At 39.6% G+C, this 14,183-nt stretch overlaps 1 protein-coding gene across 1 annotated transcript in view; it reads right to left on the reverse strand.

Annotated features, from left to right (window-relative positions):
- Positions 1-14,183, reverse strand: part of FAM19A1 (family with sequence similarity 19 member A1, C-C motif chemokine like) — a 234,592-nt gene that overhangs the window by 4,290 nt on the left and 216,119 nt on the right. Inside the window, exon 3 of the mRNA XM_009284378.1 lies at positions 1,636-1,760. Within this exon, the coding sequence (XP_009282653.1) occupies positions 1,636-1,760 (125 nt within the window). The remainder of the gene's footprint in view (positions 1-1,635; positions 1,761-14,183) is intronic.

Here is a 14,183-nt window from a genome sequence, read left to right on the forward strand (position 1 = left end):
TTGCTTTGCCTATTAAACTGTCTTTACCTCAATCCATGAGTTTTCTCACTTTTACTCTTCTAATTCTCTCCCCCATCCCACAGCGAGTGGCTGTGTGGGGCTTAGTTGCCAGCTGGGGTTAAATCACGACAGACATGTAGCAAGTTTGGTTTTTTTTTTTTTAATTGCACTGCAAGGTACATACATTAGGGGCACAATCTTCCAGTGGTGTTTCAGTGTGGAGAGATCAGTTGTGAGCACAGAGTGGTTTGCAGCAACAATGACACTGCAGGAAGAAATTGAGTCAAGGAATCACAGTTCCCTCCGTGCTTTCTCCTTTGCTCTGGGAGATGACAAAGGGATAATATGCATCCTGTTTTCAGGGGCCACTTACTGCCTTCTGCAAAGAAAACCTCCTAAATTAGTATGTATCCTAGTAATTTAATGCGGTGGTAAGATTAGCCATGCTGGAAGGCACTGTTCAAGAAACTAGGGTTGCAATACGAATCATTCATCCTGGGGTAAATAATATGGAGGGAAAGAAAAGAATTCAGATGGCATGGGGATCAGTTGGGGTAAAATCTTCTCCTTCAACAAAAGGCCTAGAAGACATGAATAATGTCTAGAGTTAGGACTGTAGAAAAAGGAAGAAGTCAGGAAATCATGACACTAAGCTTCACGTTCCTGTGAATTAGTAGCTGGGTATGAGTATGTAGAACTTCTTAATAAACAGGGAAAAATTTCTTCAAAATTTGGGTTTTTTCATTTAGCAGGTTTCAAAAATTATTTTCCACTTCACTGAAAAACAAAACTTACTCATTTATAAAAAATATTTTGAGTTGACAACCATGTAAATTTCTTGGAAAAAAATTCAATCGTGGTATGAAAATAATTTAATTAAAATTCTTGAATACAGGTATAGGTAGTGGTTTTAAGAAAATGGTTGTGAAACAACTGCACGATGCAAAAAAAAAGCTAGACTCTATTTTTGAAAAACACTTTTTTCCCCAAGGTAATCTCATAGTGGGAGAAGTTTAGCCAGCTCATTCACGCTCTCTCTCTTTGCAGCCATATCTCTGCGTTTTCCTAGCAATGCATGGTGAAAGTTGTCGTCACCTGTTGGCCTGTGTTACCTGAATCTTCAGCATCTCAAGAGTATGTCACTAATGGGTGCATGGGGCCAGAGCTGCTCTGAAGTAAGACCTGAAATGCAGACAGTGAGTTGGGTCCTCAGCACCGTTTCATGCTACGAAGCAGCTGTACAGCTGTTAACACAGAAGTGGCCTGGAACAGCCAAGGAATGGATGTAGGATCCAGCAGATCCCTTTGATCTAATATTCTTCCCTTTGGCCACCAGAAGGGGACTCAGTGATGTGCACTAGGTTTTTTTCTGAGGTGGCAATGTCTGTAAGAATGTGACCTGGTGATTCAGCAGCTCCAACCTGCCAGTTATCAAGCCTGGACCCAGCTGACCAGCCTGAATCCATCTGAATTGTCACTAAATTATGGCCAGGAGCGTTGGGTGGCTGAGGAGGTATGCAGTGATCTTTAAGACTTTTACAGCAGACATGATGATGGAAAAGATATGGGTGAGCAATCATTAGTGACTCCCTTTCCTATTAAAACCTCCTGGGTATAGACAGAAAGACGACTTACTCTGGTGGTCTTGATTTTATTGCCAGTCGCACACATCCATCCAGAATTATCAGGCAACGTCTTACATTCCTCTCCTTCTAGGCAGGGCTCCATCTCACACCACCATTTCCCAATCACTATTGAAGCTAAAAGAGAAAAGACAATGTTCACAACTATGTTATAATGAAAATTCTAATTAAATAATATCTCAAGGGACTGACACTGCATTTAAGAGGCAGAGTGTCCCTTCTAAACCCTTCAATTGAAATTTAGTTGCAAGGATTTCACATTTAATTACTTGTTTTGCATCCTATATTCTCTAAGACAGTGCACCGCCTGCCATAGCTTCCTTATACGCGAGATCTAGTCTACTCTCGTACTGTGACAGCGGGGAATGCTGTGACGGCAGCAATACCGCTTCAGACCAAAGGACCATCCACCCTAACAGCCTGTCTTCGTGAGCGGCCAATCTGGTCTTTATGGACATATATAAGAGCAAGGCAAGTTGAAAGGGATTTTCCTCAGAATATTCTCCAGGTCTTCAGGACTTGCGGCTCAGGGCACTCCAGAATAAACAGTGCCTGCTTTGCTTTCAATACCTACAGCTGGCTTTTTCTTCCACAAATCTGTGCAGAATTTTTTGAACCCATGTAGGCTTTTAGCTTTCACAGTATCCCATGGCAGGGAGCATCACAACTAGCAATAGAAGGTAAGGTAATAATGAACAGCAGCAGAAGTTCAGTTTGTTGAACCATGATTATGAATTTTATAGAAACTGTATTATCTCTAGCAGTAACTTTTATTTTCCAAATATTTAACATTGTAAATAATGACAGTGTTTGGATCTTTTTGTTTGAATTTAATTGGCACATATGTTTACAACCTTGAGTGTACCTTAATGAAGTTTCTTGCCTGGGAATTGGTATCTGTCTATAACCTTAACTGTATCTTAATGACATTTTTTGTCTGGGGATTTTGATAAACTTTAGCTAACCTTGCAAACTGTGACTAGTTGGTGCATGAGTGGCTCTGTCTGCGGTTTGTTTTCCCTGGCAAGAATTAATTTCATGGTTGCACTCATGAAGCCTAACTGTCAAAGCTTCTTGCACACTCACTCAAATAGAGATGTTTAACCCATTCATATCACCCCACATAGCTGCTTCGAGCCCATAAAATACCTTCGAAGCAGCAGACTACCTTGTATCACACCATTCAGCTCTGGAAAATGCCCTGTTGTGCATGCATTGATTTAAGGACATTTCAGAGTTTATAATTAAAGACTTGATTTATTTTTTATCTAGTTGTAATCTGTTTATGCTCACAAAATCCTAAGGAAACACCCAGACACGTATCTGCAGCTGCTACTAATGCCCATACCCTTAATTCACAGCTACACAGATGAAACTACAAGTCCCTTTTTCTTTAATCTCTAACATATGACCAAGCCACACTGAAAAATAAATGCACCAAACCCACAGACACTCCTAGACTAAAAAGTGTGTATCACTATTCCATTTCATCACGCAAGAGGAGGCTCTGCGTGACACGGAGAGCGGGAGACTGTAGAAGAGAGAGACTCAGCAAGGGATAAAAGAGGGACTCTGGTGTTTTAAATAAAGCTTGAACTGCGTTCTTGGTTTTGGGTTAGGAGAGGTGGGCACTCGGTGACCACAGCTTCAGAGTTATGTATCATCAGCATTATCTACACAGAGTTACACCCATCACACTATCTTACCAGACCTGCTGTTGTCCCACCTAAGCAGCTGACTTTATTGCTCCAATCCTAATTTACTAGGAATGGTTCCCCTTTTGATCTAGCTCTGAAAGGAAAACTACCTTTTCATAGGACTGTTCCAATTTAGCATTTTGTTTTCCAGTGTGGTCCGTGAAAAATAAACCACTGCCGACATGGTCAACCCTCAGCTGCTTTGAACTCTTCTGGAAGCCTCACGTAATTACCTCTTCTCCTTGATGCTCCCCTGACTTTCTGATCCAGCTTTCTTTGCTGCAGACTAACAAACACCACACACACACAGATGCAAGCGTGTAGGTGTGTAATACTATAAATGTATATTTACAAATGGGAGACTTAGGTACACGGGCTTACACCCAAACTAAGCTAAATACCATATTCTTTAGGTAAGAATGTAATAGAGAGAAATAATTCAGGTTGGTTAAATGAATACAAAGGTATGTCATGTGCCCAGAAAGGAAGCTGTTTTTTATGTAAAGCTGGTAGTGTACTCTGGGAAATAAAAATGGTTACTATAGAGTGGGAAATCCTGTAAAGAAGGTCAAGTATACATTCATTAAATTTCACTTTTATTTCCTTTAAAGTGCAATTGAGACTTCCTTTGGAAAGGTGAGGTCTTTGTTCCTCAGATAAGCTGGACAAACCAGCCCCTGCCACTTGTTGAGGTACATGGTTGATCTGAGTGGCATATGGTCGAGTTATTTGGTGGGCCATGCTGGAGCGCATCCAAGTATAGCCCACTTTAGTGCAAAATAAACCAGAATGAGAAGCAATATTTCTCAGGCCAGCTAATTAACTCTAATGGGAAGCTACTGCAATTCATGAGTCCAAGTTAATATCTCTAAAACAGGCCTTCACTTGGTATGTGATTATACCAGCAGACTTGCTGAATAACTGTCCCAACAGGGATATGGTTTTCACCTGCTGAGTTTACTTAAAACACAGGGAGAAACACCTTGGGTTTGAAAGCTCCTTTGGTCTGGAAGAAGAGTTGAGTAACTTGGAGCAAGTGAGCTAAGCTTAGAATAGATAGAATAGAATAGAATAGTTCAGTTGGAAGGGCCCTACAACGATCATCTAGCTCTGTGTGTTGTCTTTCCTATTTCTTCTCACAGCTTATACCTCATTTTTATCATGTAATATATCATTTCTCACAAAAAAAACCCACTTTACACCTGTGCTTGCAAGGCAGTTTAATGATACTACTCACATCATTTTCAGAAGGGTATCATTAATGCTGCTAACAGTGGAGAAAAGAGATATCTCTCTTTGCTATGCATGAAAAGGCACATGAGGGCTGAATCTGCACTCTAATAATAGATTGTGCAGTGGGCAAACTGAAAAACCATATCCTGCTAAATACTGGCCTTCACAGCAATCATCAGAGCAGAGCATCCTCAGAATACGTGAGAAGAATCCTGTGATATGGAATCAAAAGCAATGATCATAATTATTTACTAGTAGCAGTGCTGTAGTATTAAATAACCATGGAGAAGGATCCGATGGTGCTAGGTACTAAAAACCACAAAACTGAACGCCCTGGCCTAGGGAGTTTACAATGTAAGAGCTATGAGATGAATACAGACTGAGAAGCAGCATGGAGAAGCAATGCTGTTCACAGCAATTAAAAATTATCTAACTACTTATTAATGTTGTTAAATACAGCCCAAGTATTTGGATATTGACCTTGAAAAAGAATCGAATGTAAAGTCAGTGCTGAACCTTAACGTCAACTGATTCATGTAATAGTGTGCAGGTTTTAGTGTGTGTGTATATATATATAAATATATATAAACATTTGTGATCACAGTGCAGTTACAATCACAAGGTAGCCCACCCAAGGGTCCACCAGTGAGTACCCTCACCTGTCCCTACCCAGTATAGCTGGGCTGGAGACAAGGCTCCTTTTATAAAGGGAGAAACTAAGGCCATTTGCAGATGAAAAGCTCCTATTTGTCTCTAATATGTAAGTGGGCAAAATCCTTTGTAAGTCTGAAGCACTACAAAGCTCACTGTGGTCTAGTCCTCAGCACCATGCTGCGGCAGGGGTGTCCAGAGCCCAATGAAAATTATTTCCTTTAAGTCTTGTGTTTATAGGTTTTCTGTTCTATTAAGAGCCTTTTAATCTTTAGGACCGGTTGTCCTTCTTGGGCATTGCTGATCCTTTGAGGTCTCCTTGATTTCAACGTTTTACACCTCCAGCTCTGTTCAAAGAGGCAGGAAAAAGCTTTAAAATGAGTCACAGTTTGCTGTGTTTGAGATTAGGCACACCTCTATGGGGAGGGGGGGAAAAAAGCTTCCCCGGGGAATACAATGCAGCTTCTCTACATTTAGGTTATGTCTCTCTGAGATATGCTGAAGCGGTCGTGTGAGAGAGAGAATTGTTAAAGTTAAGATGCTTTCCCTCGGGATGGTTTGCATTCAAGATCTCCCAGATCCTGAGGAACCTGAGCTTCTCAGTGACCCGAACTGCTAATTCTGGATGAGAACTAAAGCCTCCCGTTAGTCACCAGGCGTAACAGGCTGTGAGTGCCCACATCATGCTGAATTAGACGCCTGTTACATTTTGGAGTGGTTTTCATTGTGTTCTTCTCACTGCCTGGGGAATACATGAAGCATGAAGTTTTTTCATGCAAGTCTGATTCGACTGAGACAGATACCCTCAGCCATGGGGAGAGAAAAAGGATATGATATAAAAGAGCCTTGACTACTCCTGCTCTGTTTGTGTTTTCTTTTGTGTCCTCCCCCCCCCGCCCCCGGCAAGTCCTGCTAGTGTAAATAAGGGATTGCTTATACCTGAGTTCTTTTCAAGAAAATGCCTCTTTTACAAGAATATTAAACTAAGCATATAACTAATGGAGCTGGGGAGAAAAGCGGAAAAGCGACTTCTTCAGAAAATTCTTGAGATTTTTTTTCCAGTCCAATTCACACTGTTTTTTTTAATCTTTGTTTGCAAAGCTATAGAAAATTTTTGATCAAAATATTTAACTTTTGATGTATTTAGTCTGCATGGATTAACAAACAAAAAAGCATTTGGTTGAAATGGCATTTGCTAATCATGTGTACCAAACAGAGAAATAAGCAACGAATAAGAGATCTGGGAATCAGATTGAATATAGGGAAAGAGCAAGAGAATAGCTTATATTTGCTAGTGTTTACACAATTCTATTCCTTTTTAAAATGCATTTGTTCCCAAACATAATGCCCAAAGCCTTAGGTGGCTGCAGGGAACTTTCAGCTTAGACTGAATTCAGTGGGCTTCAGCCTTAGGTTCATAAGAACCTTTGTAGGTTGCAAAAGGGTAGTGACCGTTTTTTGACTCGTTCTTGTGCATCATCTGGAGCACAAAGGTTTGGTGCATGAGGAAAGCTGGCTGGGGATGTTTTCCCCTTGAATTTCAGTAACAAATTATTCTATTACGGGATCACAGTAAAAATGCACTGAACACCTTCAAATATCTACACCTAAACTGAGATCAAATCAACATGGAAACACTAACCATTCCATCACCTTCCTCTTGAATCAAGCAATACTTGGAAAAAAAAATACACAACCCATTTGATTAAAACTTCCTTACTTGTTGAAACTCCTGAACTTGTTGAGTTTCACCTTTCTCAGTCTTTGAGTTCTTGCATTAAACTTCAACCCTCTTACAGGTGATTAACAGGACACGGGCAGAGGGTGGTCTGGGAGAAAATGTGCACACACAGCCCAGAAACTCTCAAGCACTTGCTTGTGTCATGTTTGCTACTCCAGCGTGTATAAAAAATGCGAAGACTTTTTGCAGATAGAATTCTCCTTTAACTTTTCTGCATTCGTATTTAGGAAATTGCTTTAACAATACGGCAAACTATGTGCGACAATAAGTATAAAGACATTACATTTAACAATATAACAATATGACAATACTCACAGAGTAATATATAACTTTAATTCATGTTTATGGAAGACCCTGAAATATGAAAACAGAGCAAAGTATCATCATGCATTTTTCAACAGTTTAGAGGGAACATGCTATGTATTAAAATGTTCCAAGATTGCTTCTGCATTTGCCATTATAAAGCCACAGCAGCTATCTCTTTTTGCCTGTGGTAAAGTGTACACATTTTGTTTATATAGAAATAGAATACAAAGGAATAGAGATATGAGAGTGCGCTTCCTCCTGATCATAGGTATCATGTTACTCCAAGGAATAAGAAACAGAGTTCGTTTTCAAAACCAGTGTGACACTCGTTGCAGCATGGGAAAGTTTTTACTGTAAGTATAAAGCATTCCATTTTAATCTAGTTTCCACCAGAGAAGATTGATATAAATAAAATTTAAATAGAGAACACACTTCACAGATGCCAGCAGTGAAAAAGACTTTGTCAGCTTAATGAAAATATATCAATTTTCTCCACTTTATTCAGTAAATTGTGAGTCATTTTCTAAATGGATGAGATTAAAGGAAAGTTCAAACTCCCTGGGAGAGACTCTTGCACTGATGGAGACTTTTGGCAATGACAATAGCACAGAGGTAGGCAAAATCTTTCAGGTCATTTTGGTTTTTTAATAAAACCTGATATAAACTAGAACAGGAGAATCTGTAATCCTGTGCTCCCCTATTCCTTATAAAACAAAATCTCAGAGAATTGAATGAGACATGTAGTTTCTCTTACTTTATTGGGATGTCATGGGGTGCGGAATGAATTATGGGGGTGGGAACACACTTTCTAGGAGGAGGAGAAAACCGGAGTGAAAGAACATGTCATCTGAAGGGTTATGTATTTCATAAACAGACCGAGATACCGTTTACTCTGGGAGTTGTAAAGCAGTAGTCTGATAAGTTAAAGAATACAAATCCAAAACAAGAGATTTCAGGTTGAATAATGCTGTCTCGGAGAAATACAGGATGTTTCCTACAGGGAGTCCATCAAACTATCTGCTTTAGTTCAATCTTACTCAATTTTAGAAGCATCAATCTAATGCTCACGCAGTGTAATACTTTGCAGACTTTGATAACAGACCTCTCATAACTCTGGGAAAACTGACATTTCTCCAGTTTAAAATACAAGCACAGTGCAATCAGTCTGGCAAGTGATGTCTCGTATCTCCTAATTGCCTCCGATCCAGTCTTGCTGAGTTAATTTAATATTTTTTAATTGTAGTAAACATTAAAAAGAGATCATCATAATGATTTTTTTTGCTTTTAGAACTTTCTGATCTTTGCAATATTCTCCAGGTTTTTGAACAATATTTTATTAATTCACTGGCAGAAACTTTAGAAAGAATTGAAGGTTTTTACATTCTTTTTCCATCCAGAATTCTTGATTTTTCATTGCAATATGTTCAGCAGCCAGAGTAGGATATTTTTAAGAGTGTGATATGCGTCTGAACAACCCTGTGGGTTGCATTAAAATATACCCATAAAATATGAATTAGATGCAAAAGAATCCATGAACAATTTCCATTTAAGATCTGCATAAACCAGCAAAAAGGGTGCTAATTCGACAGCATGAGAAGATTCACTAGTGAAAAACCACTTACATTGCTATTTTCTAACAGTTGGCATACTGTTAGGTAAATTGGAAAAAATGACATAAGCATGTTGCCTACTTCCCTCATAACAATATGACTAATAGAGATGGTGTTGGCTAATGGCCTGAGAATCAGAAACTCCTGAGGCTTGTTGAATCCCAGCTCTGCTTCTGACTTTCTGTATTACCACAGATAAATCATCTTCTTGCTATACCAATGTTCCATTTGTAATTTCATTTACATAAGAGGATGAGTTATTTTTGCCTTGTTTCCTTGTATGTTCCCCTCTGTCTTTACTGACCTGTTGAGCTTCAACACTATTGCAGAAATTTGGGACTGACCTTTTTTCTGCATTTGTACAACTAGAAAAATGGTGTCTTGGACTGAGCCTGCGTTTCCTAGGTACTACGATAATAAATAAAAACATTAAAATTATATGAAGTCTGTGTGCTGCCAGGAGGTTTTTAAGCACGTGCCTGACCTTCAGCTGAATAGAGATGGTCTGTTAAAGAGCAGATTTCATACCAAATAGCTTAGATCTTGCAAAGGAATTTCTAGCCCTCAATGCTGTTCAGCCTGGGAGGGCCAAATGCTGCAGCTTCGTCATTTTTCCATGTCTCCCTCTTTGCACCTTTGGAAACAGATGTTGCTTAGACATATGGCTGAGGGGCATCCATAACTGAAGTAGGACCACGATTTCTCATGGGTGGCACCTTCATGGTGAGTGAACGTGCATCTTAACTTCCATGAGTGCATTAAAAATGACAGTACTCAAGTCCTCTGAGTACTTATAAAGTGTGTGCAGCTGTTCAGAGGTAAAAAACTCTGTTTTGTTAGCTAGGTACACAGATAACATCCAGATTTTAAGGAGAACTGTAGAATTCTCATAATTATCTTCTGAGTCCGGTAGATCTCAGAGATCTCAGCAGCACTGAGTACAGGCCAATGAAAAGCAATCAAAGTTTTTCTTGGGCCCTACAGTTCAACATGTGAGATATTTTCCAAGCCTCAGATTTTAAGGTAATAAAAAAATGAAGCCACCAGAAGCTGTCAGGCTTGGAGGCCAACGGGTTGTAGCACTCCTTCCCAGAGATGTCAGCAGGTCCCAGGACAGTCGAATCGTGCTTGGCAGCTGGCTCTCAACCCCTGTTCTCATTTGCTAATACTGTACTCAAAAAGCGTCGTCGGCTTTTTTAATTATTCCACATTCCACTGAGCTCAGACATGACCAACGCTTGACATTTTTTCTCCGACAGTTATGGATCATAGTTGATACTATAACTGAACCTTCACTGCATTATCTGCCTGGAAATTTGATTTCTACAATGAAAGGCAGAGCAAGCCTCAACAAAACAGGTTTTTGCAGATATCTGTCGCAGAGAGAAAGGACATGAAATGATGAAATAAACCATGTATGATAAACTTGTCTCCCCCAAAACGCATAATGTATTCTATGACCTTCCAGAGTGCTAAGACACAGCCTTATATTTTTTTCTTAGAAATTCTTGAATTCATGCACAGCAACATACATCTAAGGCCAGCATCAAGCCACCCACCTTTATTTATAGTTTTATGTGTGTGAGTTTATTGGTGTTTGACATAACCTCACTGCAAAGACAGTGGGTCATTTGAGAGCAACCTGCTGACACTAATGAGTGCTAATGAGACTAATGAAAACATGAAATGCTTACATGCAGGGAGTGGAAACGAATGCAGGTGAGTGAGGATCCCCTCCCAACCTGTATGGGGAAAATTGATCTTTTGTAGGTTAGGGAGACCCATTGCTGCTATTTATTACTGAAGTTTGGAACTTAATCTGTCCCTCACCGCAGAACAAAGCTGAGAGCAGGCTGATAAACTATTTGTGCAATGTACCAGTGTTATTTACACCCTGTTTGAACTGCTTCTAGATATCCTAGTGAAAACTTAATCTTATTGTTATATATTTAGTGAAATGCCAAAGAACTGCAGCATAATTATACATTTTTGGAAAGACAATAGGAATCTGTTTATAAATATTCACACACATGTTTCAGACCAAGGTTGAGGACTGGTGTGCCATCAAAGAAGAAAAATGCCTCCATGCAATGTTCATTTTTCATTAATAATAATTCATTAATAAAGTAAATGAATGAGCTGAAATGCAGAGAGAGAAAAGCCAGGCTGTGAGATGAGGAAAAGGGACGTACACAGGGCTGTGAGATGTGAGGATAAGACGTACACAGAGGTTTGTGGGTGGCCTTGCAATGCTATTCCTCCGGTGGCTGCAGGGACCCCCAAATGATGAGCTGCTGTGGTGCTGATGCTGCTGTGGAGATGTTTGCTCACACAACCAGCATTGCTGGGAAATGACTGTGTTGAACCAAAGATATAATTGCTATGACTTTGTCCATCATGACGGTGGAAGCGAGCACCCAAGAGGAGCAATTATTGCCTGTTCTTGCATTAGAAACCAATGCTCTGTGTTTAGGGTCTGATCAAACAGTTACTGAAGAAACAGGAAAAAAAATCCTCCTTAGTTTTTGCAGGCTTCGGACCAAATCTGGTGTCTATAAAAGTTGTTGTTTGCTCAAACGTGAATCCCCTGCGCTGCAGGGGGCTGGGTGTAGTGAGGTGGAAGGGAAAAGCTGCAAGATGGGCTCTGAAGGGTACAAGTCTGTTAGGAAATTTTGACTGAATGAGGTGCCAGAAACATAGCTTAGCAGCAAAGCACTCTATGAAAGAACTGAAAATGAATAAATTATATAACTGTAATGCATTTATAAGGCATAACAAAGCATGCATAATATATAGGATAGCTATCAGTTATGAAATTAAATTCTGGTGTACTCCTTGGGTATAAATGGTGTAGTATTTGTCTCTTGTTGTTTCCAGTTCACAGAGAAGATTCCTGTAAATAAATAAATAAGGCAAATTCTTCCATTGGAGCTACAGAAATTAATAACACATAATGTCATTATGTGTTATTAGTCAATGAAAAACACCTTTTTTTAGTTTTTTATATGTTTTTCCAGGAGAAAATTTTTTCTTTTTTTTTTTTTTTTAAATGGAATTTTTGGAAAAAGAGGCTGCTAAGAGGTGTGAAGTACATGAAGCCATCTGCTATTCTTCCCTTTAAAAGGATGGAAAGAGGATAATAATCAGAGCTGGAAAATTCCTGAATCAAAACACTCCTTAATTTTGAGCTCGTTACAAGAATCTAATGTCCTAAAAAGGTCTGAATATCACCACTGGTCTGAGACTCCTGCTGGGTTAACCGGTATTGGCAGATTCAGCAATACATTCAGGTGTGTGATTAAATACAGATTTCAGCCATCACTTAAGTGACTCAGGTTTGCAATTTTATAGGAGAACTCTTGCTTGAGATATTCTTTCAGACAGGCTGACCCCACCGTGCGAGGATGGGGTTGGGTGTGAGCAGCTGTTTGCTGGTTTGCCACCATTGTCACAGTGGCAGGACGTGGCTCTGGAGGGACCTTCTTGTTCTCCCCAGTCCCATCAGTGCAAGCACCTGCTGGTGTGGTCATACTTATGTCCAAAACACCCACCATCACATCTCTTTGTCCTGTCTAGTAGCAGTAAAGCTGCCTAACTGGTCCACGGCAGGTGATTAAAACATTTTTCAAGTAGTTGAAGTTCATCTGTGCTTGACCTAATGTCTCATAATACATTCTTGGTACGTTCTCTTTCCCCTGAAATGTTCTGCCTGTTGTGTCCTGCAGCCTAATAAAATATGCACAAATCTATTATCCAATGGACACATATGCAGAAGAACAACAGCCTTCATTAGTTGCCTGTTGGCATGTGGCTGGTTGATTTTCAGAGTAAAGTGATGTGGGTCAAGGCCCTGATGAGCGTAACCCATGGATGACCCAGGGTGCTCTGGGAAAGGAAGGGAGCAGCACTTTGCTATTGCCTGTACCCACCAGTTATTTTCAGACCATATCAGCTACAGAAATATGTTTATGGCAGACTGGTTTACAGCTGGTGGAGTGTTACTTAACCCCCCACCAGCCAACAAACTCACACTGCAAACTAGGGTCAGGTGCCCTGTGCTCTCGTCGTAGGGATGATTCAATTTGAAATTATAAACTAAGGGAGGTTTTATCGACCTAATGATGGTACTATGAACTTGCATGTGGTGTGCCACTTTACGCACAGTGGTCCCAAAAGGCAGAGCTTGCAAATTTCTTTAGGAGGTAGTTTAGTTAACTTGCAATTATCTCTGATGTGAAATGACAATATGGTCCAAATTCTCTTCCATGAATTGGGGATTGCTGTGGTATAAATAATACACCTATAGAGCACCTAAACCTCCACAGTCCAGCTCTCAAAATTTATCTCAAAGGGCACAGTTTAAAATCTGTGTGGAGGAACCTGTTTTCAAAGGTTGAGTTAAATGAGCCAACTGTTACTCCACAAGGTAATTACTGATTTATTAGAAGTGTTGTATTCATTCAAATCTCTTTGTTCTGTGATGTAAGACAAGTCTAATTTTGTTTTAAAGATTAAAGGAACATTTGTTTTCTGTAAACAAATCCCTAGCTACTATTACAAATTACATCATGCATTATCTTGACATGATAGATTTGCAGATATTTCAGTGCAACAATGCCAGTGCAATCGGAACAAGAACTGCAAGACTGAACAAAAATTGATGAATTGAGCACACAATACTTTGTATCTCATATCATAGCTTAATTACTGCTTCAATATGCATGGAATAAGAGAAGTAACTCAATTATAAAAGCTTATCACCAAGACTTAAAAACAGTGAAATTCATGAGTGGATATTAAACTGACCTTAACTGACAAGCTTTTCTTTGAAATTATGTTTTCCTTCAGTGCTCATAATGCTTATTTACTCCAAAGCATTTTACAGAGCTGAGAAGTCTGTTAATGGGCACTTGAAATTTCATGGCCATGTTGGTATTGGCACAGCTCATGTCTTTTTGCCTCCATTCAATTTAACTCTGAATTCTATTATTTTAAAAGATGAAAATTCATTACCATTTGCAGTGGTTTTTCTCCTCTTTTTTACCTTGGAAGAGTCCCTGGATTGCACTTTTAGGTAAGTCTTTGCTACAAATAATTTATATGGTGACTTTACTCTGTTGTCCTTAGAGTGAATAATCCTGAATTTATACAAGGAACATTATTTCATAGAATCACAGAAAGAATAGTTTGGGTTGGAAGGGACCTCTCTAAAGGTCACTAGTCCAACCCCCTGCTGTGGGCAGGGACATCTTCAACTAGATCAGGTTGCTCAGAGCCCCAGCCTGACCTGGAACGTTTGTTT

This window comes from Aptenodytes forsteri, unplaced genomic scaffold (assembly GCF_000699145.1).
Source record: "Aptenodytes forsteri isolate BGI_AS27 unplaced genomic scaffold, ASM69914v1 Scaffold53, whole genome shotgun sequence".
Taxonomy (NCBI): domain Eukaryota; kingdom Metazoa; phylum Chordata; class Aves; order Sphenisciformes; family Spheniscidae; genus Aptenodytes; species Aptenodytes forsteri.